At 37.5% G+C, this 13,497-nt stretch overlaps 1 protein-coding gene across 1 annotated transcript in view; it reads left to right on the forward strand.

Moving 5' to 3' along the window:
• TTC29 (tetratricopeptide repeat domain 29) overlaps positions 1 to 13,497 on the forward strand; it is a 215,425-nt gene that overhangs the window by 80,138 nt on the left and 121,790 nt on the right. The window contains exon 6 of the mRNA XM_049770083.1: positions 43 to 128. Coding sequence (XP_049626040.1) covers positions 43 to 128 — 86 coding nt within the window. The remainder of the gene's footprint in view (positions 1 to 42; positions 129 to 13,497) is intronic.

The raw sequence follows: 13,497 nt of genomic DNA on the forward strand, positions 1-13,497 counted from the left end.
ATTTTTTAATGCACAATAACTTTTTCTAAAATTTTGTTCTAGGGAATGAAAAGAAGATGGAAGGACAAGCTTCCCATTACTTGGGCTTAGCACACTTAGCTGCTGGAGAGTATGATACTGCGCTAACGGTAAGGTGAAATAAAAATATAATGAGTATTTTTATTTTAAATTATATTATGTTAAATTTATTGTATGTTATTGTAACATCAACAGAAATGGGGCAGATCTAATACTCAGTATATCTATTTTAGGAGAATAAGCAAAACTAATATTATTGTTGCTTAAAAATGGATTTTATTGGGCCAGAGTGATATACTTGCCTTGCACACATCCAATCTGAGTTTAATTTCCAGCACCCTGACCCAACCAGGAATGATTCCTCAGTTTGCAGAGCCAGGAATAATCCATGAACACAGATAGTTGTGGCCAAAAAAGGGGGAAGAAATTCTGTTTATGATTGAAACCCAACTACAAACATGCTTGTAATCATGGTGCTTAAATAAATATTTACAAAAAATATTTGGGTTTAATGTTTATTGATGCATATATATAATCAGTGTTTCTCAAAACTTTTCTAACCAACTGTGGCCCCATTCTTATCTTATTCCTTTTCTAGGGCCTGCTTATCCTATCAGCTACCCTCCTAGTTTTGTGCCATGTTTTATATGAATGTGATTTTCTTTTTTAAAATTGATATATTTATTTAAACACCTTGATTACAATCATGATTGTGGTTGAATTTCAGTCATGTAAATAACACCCCCCCTTCACCAGTAAAACATTCCCATCACCAATGTCCCAAATCTCCCTCCTCCCCACCTCGCCCCCACCTGTACTCTAGACAGGCTTTCTGCTTCCCTCATTCATTCACATTGTTATGATAGTTTTCAAGAAAGATATTTCTCTAACTGCACTCATCACATATTTGTGGTGAGCTTCCAGCCCTCCTCTCTTTTGTCTCTGAAAATTATTGCAAGAATGCCTTTTATTTTTCTTAAAACCCATAGATGAGTGAAACTAACTCTCTTCCTCCAACTTATTTTACTCACATAATAGATTCCATGTACATCCATGTATAGAAAAATTTCATGACTTTATCTCTCCTGACGGCTGCATATTATTTCATTATGTATATGTACCACAGTTTCTTTAGCCATTCATCTGTTGAAGAACATCTTGGTTGTTTCCAGAGTCTGGCTATTGTAAATAGTGCTGCAATGACTATAGTGTGAGGAAGGAATTTTTGTATTGTATTTCTGTGTTCCTAGGGTATATCCCTAGGAGTGGTGTAGCTGGATTGTATGGGAGCTCAATTTCCAGTTTTTGAAGGAATCTCCATATTGCTTTCCATAAAAGTTGGACTAGATGGCATTCCCACCAGCAGTGGATAGGAGTTCCTTTCTCTCCACATCCCCAACAGCACTGCTTGTTTTTATTCTTTGTGATGTGCACCAATCTCTGTGGTTTGAGATAGTCCTCATAGATGTTTTGATTTGCATCTCCCTGATGATTAGTGATGAGGAGCATTTTTTCATGTGCCTTTTGGCCATTTGTATTTCTTCTTTGACAAAGTGATCATTTATTCTCCCCACTTTTTGATGGGATTCGGTGTATTTTTTCTTGTAAAGTTCTGTCAGTGCCTTATAAACTTTGGATAGTAGCCCCTTATCTGATGGGTATTGGATGAATAGTTTCTCACACTTAGTGGGTGGCTCTTGTATCCTGGGCATTGTTTCCTTTGAGGTGCAGAAGCTTCTCAGCTTAATATATTCCGATCTGTTTACCTCTGCTTCCACTTGTTTGGAGAGTGCTGTTTTCTCCTTAAAAATGCCTTTAGTCTAAAAGTCATGGAGTGTTTTACCTACATATTGTTCTATTTATCTTATGGTATCAGGTCTAAAATACAGGTCTTTAATTCATTTGAATTTTACCTTCATACATGATATTAGCTGGGGGTCTAAGTTCAATTTTTTGCAAAGTGGCTAACCAGTTGTGCCAACACCACTTGTTGAAGAGGCTTTCCCTGCTCCACTTAGGATTTCTTGCTACTTTATCAAAAATTAGGTGATTGTATGTCTGGGGAACCTTCTCTGAGTACTCAAGCCTATCCCACTGATCTGAAGGTCTGTCTTTATTCCAATACCATGCTGGTTTGATAACTATTGCTTTGTAATACAGTTTAAAGTTGGGAAAGTAATGTCTTCCATATTTCTTTTCCCAAGGATTGCCTTAGGTATTCGAGGGTGTTTATTGTTCCAAATGAATTTCAACATTGTTTGGTTCACTTCTTTGAAGAATGTCATGGGTATCTTTAGAGGGATTGCATTAAATCTGTATAATGCTTTGGGGAGTATTGCCATTTTAATGGTGTTAATCCTGCCAATCCATGAGCAGGGTATGTGTTTCCATTTTCGTGTGTCCCCTCTTATTTCTTGGAGCAGGGCTTTATAATTTTCTTTGTATAGGACCATCACGTCTTTGGTCAAGTTGACTCCATACCTGATCGTAGTGAATGATATTCTTGATGAGGCATCGGATCCTTTTTGCCAGGATTTTGTTGAGGATCTTTGCATCTGTGTTCATCAGGGATATTGTAGATATTGCTCTGTAATTTTCTTTGTTGGCAGTTTCTCTGTCTGGTTTTGGTATGAAGGTGATGTTGGTTCATAAAAGCTGTTTGGAAGTGTTCCCATTTTTTCAATTTCATGAAAGAGCCTGGCTAGGATTAGTAGTAGTTTCTCTTAAAAGGTTTGAAAGAATTCATTATTAAATCCATCTGGTCCTGGGCTTTTGTCTTTGGGCAGACTTTTGTTACCATTTTAATGTACTCAATAGTGATGGGGGTGTTTAGATAATCTACATCCTCCTTACTCAATCGTGGAAGGTTATAAAAGTCCAAGAATTTATCCATTTCTTCCAGGTTCTCATGTCTAGTTGGCATAGATTTTGTCAAAGTAGGATCTCTGCAATATCTGTAGTGATCTCCCCCTTTTCATTTCTGATATGGATTATCAAGTTTCTCTCTCTTTCTTTGTGAGTTTTGACAGTGGTCTATCAATCTTGTTTGTTTGTTTGTTTGTTTTCAAAAAACCAATTTCTACTTTTGTTGATCTTTCAGATTGTGTTTTGGGTTTCCACTTCATTGATTTCTGCTCTCAGCTTTGTTATTTCCTTCTGTCTCCCTATTTTTGATTCCTTTTGTTGATCATTTTCTAATTTTATAAGCTGTTCATGTATGCTCCTTCTTCTTTCCTGATCTGTGCTTGAAAAGTTATAAATTTTCCTCTCAGGACCACTTTTGCTGTGTCCCATAGATTCTGATAGTTTGTGTCTTCATTGTTATTTGTTTCCAGGAAAGTTTTAATTTCCTCTTTGATTTAATCTCAGACCCAATGGTTGTTTAGTAGCAGGCTGTTTAATTTCCAGTTGTTAAAAGTTTTTCTTCTGTGTCCCTTTGTAGTTCACATCTAATTTCAGAGCCTTGTGGTCAGCAAAGATAGCCTGCAATCCTCTTGATTTTATGGAGGTATGTTTTCTGTGCCAGTATCTGGAGAATTACGAATATACATTGGAGAAGAATGTATATCCAGGTTTCTGAGGATGGAGTGATATATATATATATATATATATCAAGTTTTGATTGGGCTGTGTTGAGGTCTCTCACAATTATTGTGTTATTATTGATGTCTTCTCTCAAATTTGTTAATAATTGTATTAGATAATTTTCTGGTCTCTCATTGGGTGCATATGTGTTTAGTAGTGATTTTTTCCTTTTGCACATATCCCTTGATTAGTACGAAGTGTCCATCTTTACAACTTTTCTGAGTCTAAAATTGGTGTCATCGAATATTAATAAGGCCACTCCAGCTTTTTCAAATGTGCTGTTTACTTGGATTATTTTCCTCCATTCTTTGGTTTTTAGTTCTATGTTTGTTCTTACTATTCAGATGTGTTTCTTGTAGGCATCAGAAGGTTGGGTTCATATTTTGATCTATTTTGCCACTCTATGTCTCTTATTTGGTGCATTTTGTCCATTGACATTGAGGGAGATGATTATCATAGGATTTAATGTCATCTTTGTGTATAAGTTTGGTGTATTTGTTGGTCTGTCTTGTCTTAAAGTAGAGCTTTCAGTTTTTCCTTTAAGGCTTATTTTGCATCTGTAATGTTTCTGTGTTATTGCTTATCCGTGAAGCTATGTATCCTTCCTTCAAACCTGACCGTGATTGCAGTATTCTAGGTGAGGCATCCATTTCATTCTGTCTTGTCACGATATCTCACCACTGTCTTCTGGCCTTGAGAGTTTCTTGTGACATGTCTGCTGTAAGTCTTAAGGATGCTCCTTTGTATGTATTTCCCTTTTTGATCTTGCTTTCAGTATTCTATCTCTATCTGTAGGATTTGTCATTGTAACTAGGATGTGTCTTGGGGTGTTTTTCTTTGGTTCTCTTCTAGCTGGTACTCTTTGGGCATGCAGGATTTGATTGCATGCCGTCTTTAGCTCTGGGAGTTTCTCTGTGATGATGTCTTTGACTCTTTATTCTTCCTGGGGCTCTCCTTCCTGGGCCTTCTTCCTGGGCCTTCTTATGTTGCTTCTGTTGAGTTTACCAAAAACTTCTATTTTCATCTGTTCACATTTCTTGAGTATTTTTTCCATTGTCTGATCATTTGCCTTAAGGTTCTTTTCCAATCCTTCTGCTGTATGGAGTTGTTCTGCATTTGATCTTCCAGTTCACTGATTCTGTCGTCAGCTGCTGTTACCCTGTTGGAGAGGCAGTCCATTGAGTTTTTCAATTGAGCTACCGTGTTTTTTAGATCTGTTATTTCAGTTTGGAGTTTTCTGATTTCTGTCTTTGTGTTCTGTTCAGCTAGACCTATGTTTTCTTTGATTTTCATGAGGATTTTCCATATTTTAATTCTCAACTCCTTATCTGAGATATTAAAAAGATGGTTGGTATTTTTTGTGTCATCAGAGCTATCATCTTCATTCTCTGAGCATGGTGTTTGCCTGCAAGGTTTCCCTATTGTGATGCTTGTAGTGTGATTTTTTTTTCTGTGTTGTGGTGTGGTTCATTAGTTCAAAAGAGCGCCCTGCCGAGAAGTGAAGGGGAGCTGAGGAGAGCTTCAGGAGATCAGAGAAGAGAAACATGCAAAGCCAACAGGTCCCTTCAGCTTCTCCCAGTTGCGAATCTCACAGCAGGGTGGACTCCTCCACAGACAAAGGAGTCAGCTCTCTGGCTGGCATCCCTGATAGCCGGTTTTCACTCACCCAGTCTTTCTTGGCCTTTCGGTCTGAGTGCTCCAGGAGACAATTTTTTGGGGGGGGCTTTCCTAGTTCTCTAAGGAGAGCTTCAGGAGACCAGAAAAGAGAAACATGAAAAGCCAGCTTCTCCCAGTTTCCAATCTCACAGCAGGGTGGACTCCTTCACAGACAAAGGAGGCATTTCTCTGGCTGGAGTCCCTGATACCCAATTTTCACTCACCCCGTCTTCACATTTGGCCCCCTGGTGGTGCCACAGCGGCCATAGGGGCCATGTGGGTCCTGGTGAAAAATGCTGCTTTTGAGATCTAAATATCCCTAGGGGATAATACTGTGCCTTAAATTTCTGCATCACTAAAGGAAATGGGCTTAAATGATAAAAAATATAAAATGGAAACAAAGATATAGCAAATTTATAGTATGTTCTGGACAAGTTTGCTTAGAATAGAGCAGGGGTCTTCAAACTTTTTAAAGTGGGGGCGGATTACGGTCCCCTAGAGAGCTGGAGGGCCAGACTATATGAGCTACTAATTCCTACTCACACGGCACATATCTTATATAAATAAAATGAAAACCATTTAAATAAACAGATCACGCATCAGTATTTCAATGGGAACTGTGGGCCTGCTTTTGGCTAATGAGATGGTCAATGTCCGGTATGTGTTCCATATGTTCCATATTTGTCACTGCCAGCCGTAACAAGTGATGCAAGTGGGCATCAGTTAATCTTGATCTGGTTAGAGATTTCAGATGTTTCATTCTTGAAAAAGTCTGTTCACAGGCAAAAGTGCTACCAAAGATGGTTACCATTTTGAGTGCATGGTTCCTGATATTTGGATATACACTGAGTGTATATGCTGGCAGGTTATCTTGGCAACCAAAGAGTGCTCACTGCTGGTGGGCCGGATCAGACTCCTCTGGGGGGCTTCATGTGGCCCGCGGGCCGTAGTTTGAAGACCCCTGGAATAGAGTGTGGAATAGAGTGTGGTTATTGAGCAATAGAGTGAGTGTTTCAGGGGTGTGAGAGCAGGGGGAGCATATTTGCATTAGTCCCAATATGGAAAGTTGTCTGCTTGATGATAAAATCAGCTTTGGTCTCTCTGTTGATCAGATTGGTTGGTTTGGCTGAAAATGAAATAAAATGTCATGACCTATCTTTTCTCTCTTATAACTGAAATATTTCATTTTGATTCTTCTACTTAGCTTTCTATTTTACTTTAGTCAGAGACTCCTAAATTTATTTGGTCTACAACCCATCTAAAAAAAAAAAAAAAAAAAAAAAAAAACCTCAGCCCCACCACCAAACTCCCAAACCAGAAAATCTACCTTCTATGCACCAACAACAGAAATCATCTCCCACTTAAACCCAGCTTGGTCCCATTTCTGTCACAGAGTAGATTCTTCCAGCACCCCCATAGAAAACGATCTCACCCACTTTAGTGAAATTGTTTGCTAAAGAATATTGGTTAAGTTTCCAGCCTTCAGGATATATCATATATAAATGACCCCCACACTCAGTTACAGTATTGGAAAGTAGTTTCTAGCTGACTTGAAAGCCCCTAAAATCAAATTTTTATTTTGGTCACTTTCAGAAGTAAAGATATTATTGATTCCTGAAACTGTCACACATGAATAGATCTCACAGTTGTACACCATTCAATCTCATAGTATTATAGGCTGTAGTAAGAGGATAAAAGTCCCACAAACTACAACATAAGTATCTCAGTCTCAATATCTACTTACTCTCCTCCAAGAACAGTGAGAGCAAAAATTCATAGCTTAAAGCAGCATTACATTTTTGTCCTCTGTACTTTAATTTCTCTAACTTTTCCATTTTTCTGTAGTCTCTGCCCTGTATCTCACATAAATGGCCCTAATCTTCCCTACTCCCTGCCATATTACTGTCACCTATGACAGTATGTCACTCTCTCAGTCAAGAAATTCTCTCTTTTCCTCAGGCTCATTTCTACTTCTGATAGTCTTCTCTGTTTGACATTGCCATGTCTTTACTACTCCTCCCTTAAGTATATCTCTAATCTGCAAAATAAATCTCAGTAGGAGTGGGTATGGTTTGGGAAAAGGAAGAATGCTAAGCCATAAATCTTATCAGAATGTCTAGGTAAGTTGGGAACAGAAAGAAACATAAAATAAACTTGTATTAATCCTTTGTGCTCTCTTACACGCTGTCATTTCCTATCTATTGAAAATGACAGCTAGAAGAAAAAGAACCATTGAGGAAAACATTTTTTAAAAGAAAGGAAAAGGGAGGCAGAGCGATTTAACTCTGTTAAACAAATCCAGGAACACCTGCCCTCCACATGCTTTTGGAAGTCTATATAACTGATCCTGGAATGAGAGGACCAGCCTGGGTGCTTTTCCAGCAGACTGAGCAGAGGAAGACCCAGTTCTGGGACTTACTGGCTGCCCAGCCTGCCTCCCCCAAATACAGAACCTCTGTGAACATGCATTTCTTCTTCTGTAAAATAGACACAAGCCTACTTCTAAATTCAGCACCGTGTGAGTTAAACAAGGATGTGTGTGGCAAGTTAATCAGAGGACCTAACAGTGTGACTACTGTATTACCACCTAAGTCCAGAAAGGTTTTTTTCTCCAAATGCTAGATGGTGAGGCATGTCCCCCACCAAATCACTTGTTTATGAGCTTTTCATGTCCATTGGGTCCTAGTTTTTCCTAACCAAAAGTTATCATGGGAGACAGTGATCCATGAGTATGTACGAGTCATATAGGTGGCTTTGTTTTGTTCTGCTTTTTTCTGTTTGGGATCACATCTAGCAGTGCTCAGGGGTTACTTTTGACAGGCTCTGGGGACTATATGGGATGCTGGAGATCAAACCTGGGTTGGCCACATGTAAAGTAAACTCTCTCTCTACCTGCTGTGCTATCGTGCCCCGAGTCAACACTATTTTGAGGTACTTACCGTGTTCATGGAATAAAAAGAAAAGAAGCATCTTCTTGTAATGGAGTTTAAATGAGCTCACAGTAACTAATTGCTATGAGGTCAAACCAGTGAAGTAGTCTGTCTGTAGTCATGCTCTTCACCTGCCAAGGAGACTTGAAATTCAATCCTTGTGCTGACCAGTCTCAGCTCCTGGCGTTGAGTTACTCACTGAACTCCTGGTGGCTCCTTTTGATTTGCACAATAAGGCTACATGGCTGCTTCATAAAGTACCTTAGTGAACGACAGATGAAAAAGAGGTAGGTTTATATTTTATTCTATAAACAGTTTTCCAATACAGTCTGACCAATGCTATTTAAGACTCTTAAGATTACTGATTACAAGTTACAAAACATTATTGTGCCTTCTATTATATATTTAATTTTGTGTGCTAATGTTTGCAATTTACAAGCCTTTAACTATGAAGAATGATAGCAACATACTCTAATAATAGGTAGCATTAAGTATCTTTGCAAAGTATCTACTTTGTACCTTTGCTTTTATTACCTATTATTTGCAAAAAAAAAAAAAGGCATCAGGGTAAAAATCACATAGTAAACAAATATTTCTCTTGTATTCTTTTGTATTGGCACATGCTTTTATCATAGAAAGGAACACTGATTCAGGAACATTTCTCTGAGTATGAAGGATGACATTGATTCAGAACCAGTTGAATTTGAGTGTTTTTATACAGCGATCAGAGCAATTTCCTAGCTGAAAGAGAAGAGAAGTTGTCTGTGTTTGCAAATCAGAAATCATTTGCCTAACTTTGACCTTACAGTTCTCGGATGATGGCCTCAGGACCCAAGTGGCACTCATAGGCCACACACTCCCAGGAAATCCTGTCTTGTCTCCCGGAGATTACACTGGTTTTCACTGTGGGAAAATTTGCACAGGAGCATGTGGGGGCAGTTCTTAAGTTCCAGTTGAACTTCTGGAGCACGGGAGTCGGAGATGGCTCCTGTGGAAGGTGTGTGTGTGTGTGTGTGTGTGTGTGTGTGTGTGTGTGTGTGTGTGTGTGTGTGTGTGTGTGTGTGTGTGTGTGCGCGTGCGCGCGTAGTCCTCCAGGTGTGTGTGTGTGTGTGTGTGTGTGTGCGCGAGCGCGTAGTCCTCCAGGCTTTTAGTCTGTGCTTTTCTGTCCTAGTCTTTGTCCTGTTTCCCACCTCAGGCAATCTCCTTCGGAATCTGGAATCTGAAAGGAGCAGCTGGTACCAACCCCAGGCCCCCAGTTGTTGCCCTGTAGACCTTGCTCAGTTTAGTATCAGACGCTTACAGAACTCCCATCAGCACTTCTTCCTTTTCATCTTGGATGTCAGGCACAACCCTCTAGTTCCGTTTTATTTTTTATGTTCTGACATGCAAAAACAAACAAAACAATCCTTTTTGAACAATTAATTGTATTTAGAAAATAACATGTTAAGTAACTCATTAAAAATGTGTGTTAATAATTTGGAAATCCTGAGGGTCTTAAATGTTTTCCTAACAATGTTGCCACTTTTGTCTTGATATTTAAAACCATAACCTTTCTTTCTAACACATTAAAACATGCATCATGACAGTAATGACTTGATTTTAATTTTTGTGGGAAAGCTTGCAGATTAAAATCTTACTGAATTGAATATTTTTTTTAAATGTTCCCATCCATTGGGAGTTTAAGAGCAGTGTAAATCCTTTCCTCTTGTAATTTTACCAATGATTTTTCCCCATTTAATATTACCATTGAGGAAAATGACAAGAATTCTTTTCTTTCCTTTGAAGTGATGGTTATATAGCAGTATTTGTCATAGAAATTATAGTCATGTCAGTGACAACAACATTATAGAAAATGTAAAAGAAATGGAAGATCTGTATTTTGTAAATGTTATTCTTTATGGTGAAAGCCTCTAAGGTGGACTCTTGGAAGTGAAGATGAGAGGTATTATGTCAGAAAAAAAATGCATGTTCTCAATTAATATAAACACTGTTTTTTTGTAATAAAAGCTATTGATCTTTAAATTGGAAAGCTGGCTCTTCAATTCCCCTGAGATCCTGACTACTACTTTGCCCAAAACTTCATCATAATTCTGGCCTATTCATAATCAAACAAGTATATCGCTACAGTATTCTTCTGAAGCTGTTGAAATGTTTGTTTCTGGGCATTCACATGTTAAGAAATAGGTACCTATTTTTGGAGCTAAGGAAAAGGATAATTTTTTAATCTGGCTCATCCTAAAGATGATGAACTTTGAGAGTCTGAGTTTTGAGTTTTCTAATCAATTCTAGCGAACTGTACCATATGGATCATAATGTCTGTATACTCCTTAAAGTTCAAGGCCTACCTATGAAAATGTTCTCTGGAGCAATAAAGCAAGCTGCATAGTTCATCATGAGACTAATTGTATGACAGACCTGGAGGCAATGGCACAGCTGTTAGCCCATTGAACTAGAGACCACAACAGAAGATTTTTCATACCTGCAAAAAGCCAGAGCTGATTAGAGGATTAGACATGGTTAGTAGCACTAGGGCCCATCATTATAGATTGAGCCCAGTGATACATCTTTTCCCACCCCAGTGCAAAAGGGTAACTTCAGAGAGAAAAATATAATCCATATTTCTAACTAACTCTCACCCAAAAACATTCTCAAATATTTCTGTAATATAGACCATCACTTGCTCATCAAGTAGCATCCAGTTTGACTTCAAAGGCCATTATTAAAATTGGTACTTAATAAAAGCAGCATGCACAAGCCTTTAGAAGTAGCATTATTTTTATAAGAATAGGAATGAGCATATTAGTCCTAATAGTCCATCCATATTTTAGAAACAAAAACAGAAGTCAACCATTTCCCTGCTAATTCCAACTTTCTCACTCTCTAAACATGAGATTTATTAAAATTAAAGTTTTCCAAGAAATGACTCCAATTTTTTCTTTTTGGGGGAGGAGGAGGGCTCTTAAATGACAATCATGATATTCAAGGCTAGGAAGAAAATAAAGACCACAAAGAGATAAAACAATTCACAAAATTATTGTCAGATCCTGAAAATTTAGATTACATTGATATATATATATGTAACAACAAGGTTTTTTGTGAGCATATAAAGGGGAAAATTAATAATATCTTTTATATAAATGCATGACTTAGAGGCGAAAATAATTAGAAAGTCAAATAGTACTGAAGGTTAACAAGGTTCTGAGTGACAGAGCCTGTTGCTGAGGTGAAAAATGATAGATAGAAGGATGCAGTTAAAGAGAGTCTGTGTGCAATTTGATGACTTACCTTGTTGTGTGCTAGTACAAACACATACAGCCACCAACTCTTCAAGAATACAGTAAGAGGGAAAAGAGACAGTGTAGAGAAGGAAGAAAATCACAAGCCATTCCAAGTGTATCCTGCTCCATGAGGTTTGGCCAACAGTAATCTATGTGCAAGAAGTCTGAAATAAACAATGTAAGTCCATCTTGATTACAGGATGTTTATGACTGACTATGACTCTTGGTACTTGCTTAAATAATCTTTTTCAAATAGTCTTTATAGTTGTGTACACAGAACTTAAAATTTCTTTGGAATTATTGGAGCTTAGGCAACATGCTTACAGTAGAGTTAATGTTATTGACTCGCATATTCAAAGTTACTGCACCTTACTGCCCATCACTATTATGTACCATTTCTGTTCTACTTCTTCCTGCTCCTCCCATGTGCCTTTCTCACAAATGCTTGATGACCCTAGTTTTGTAGTTCAAATTCACGCATTGTCATCAATTTGATTCTGTATTTCTTTGTTTTGTCTACCACAACTTAATAAGATTATCTGGTATTTGTGCTTTCTCTGTGGTTTATTTAGCCTTCATTCTATTCAAATTACAACAATTTGCAAGGTTTAATCATTTCTTATAGCTTTGTAGTATTTTATTTTGTATATATACTATTTCTTTGAGGTGTAGGATCTCCCCAGCAGTGCTTAGTGGTTCTGAGACCTATCCTGGTGATTCTTGAGCTGTTGGGTTGAAGGTGAAGCCCTAAGGATATAATATTAATCAGGCCTTTTGGTGCTGGAGACCACCAGGATCATCTCATCTCTACTTGAAAGGGGTAGACTATGTGGTGCCAGACAAAGGCCCAGAATATACTAACCCCAGTATAATCTCCCCTGCCCCCTATAGACAATTTTATTTTTTGTTTGTTTTGTTTTTGTTTTGGGTCACACCCGATGATGCTCAGGGATTAATCCTGGCTATGCACTCAAAAATTGCTCCTGGCTTGGGGATCATATGGAACATCGGGAGATCAAACCGCGGTTCGTCCTAGGTCAGTGCATGCAAGGAAAGTGCCCTATTGACACACCACCACTCCGGCACCTATATACAACTTCTTTATCCAGTCAGCTGTCATTGGATTGTTTCCTCAATCCTAGCTATTGTAGTTAGCAATGCAATGAACCCAGAAGTTGATGTATCTTTTTTAAGTTAATGTTTTTTATGTTCTCGGGTATATTTTAAGTAGAATTTCTGAAAAATATAAAGAACCTATCCTATTCTCATATCTAGGCATATTAATTCTATATACATTAGTTGACTTTCTAAGCTTCCTTTTCCATACCTGTAAAATGGGAATGATAGTGTTTGCTGGGAGATAGAATAAAATAAAATATCAATGTGCTTGAAATCTAGTAAAGATTAAATATATGGTCCTTTGTTATATTTTAAGAACATAAAGTTTTTACTTATCTTTTGACTCAGGACTGTTTCATTTATAATTCATATGATAGAGATAATTATCAATGTATATAAATATTTGGCTATAATGTTTTGTTTATTTGTCCATATATACCTTTTTAGGTCAGTTTATAACACGTAAAATATTCCAGAGACAAAGTAAATATGGAGTGTAAAAGGGTCATTAAAGGTTACCCTATGATGTGGTGCATGCAGCCAATAAAACAACACAATAAATATTTTATAGCAATTATACTATTATAGCTAGATTAAACCTCCCAAAATTAGATTTAAAAACAAATGCACAATATGACCATTCCTTTACATGTTTACATCCCCTTAAATACATTGAAATACTAGAAACACCGACTTATTTCCACTGGTTATCTGCAGAAATTGGAATAATGTATGACTTTAATTTTCTGGTTTTGGGGGGTGATGGATCTATAATTCCCAAATTTTCTACAATTAACATATATTGATTTTATAATAAGAAAAAAATAAACTCTTGTTTCTTTGCATTTCATTAAAATTTAAAGACCCTAATTAATGCCTTCAGTTATACGGACGGTTCAGGGTAAAAATCT

This window comes from Suncus etruscus, chromosome 3, assembly GCF_024139225.1.
Source record: "Suncus etruscus isolate mSunEtr1 chromosome 3, mSunEtr1.pri.cur, whole genome shotgun sequence".
Classification (NCBI taxonomy): domain Eukaryota; kingdom Metazoa; phylum Chordata; class Mammalia; order Eulipotyphla; family Soricidae; genus Suncus; species Suncus etruscus.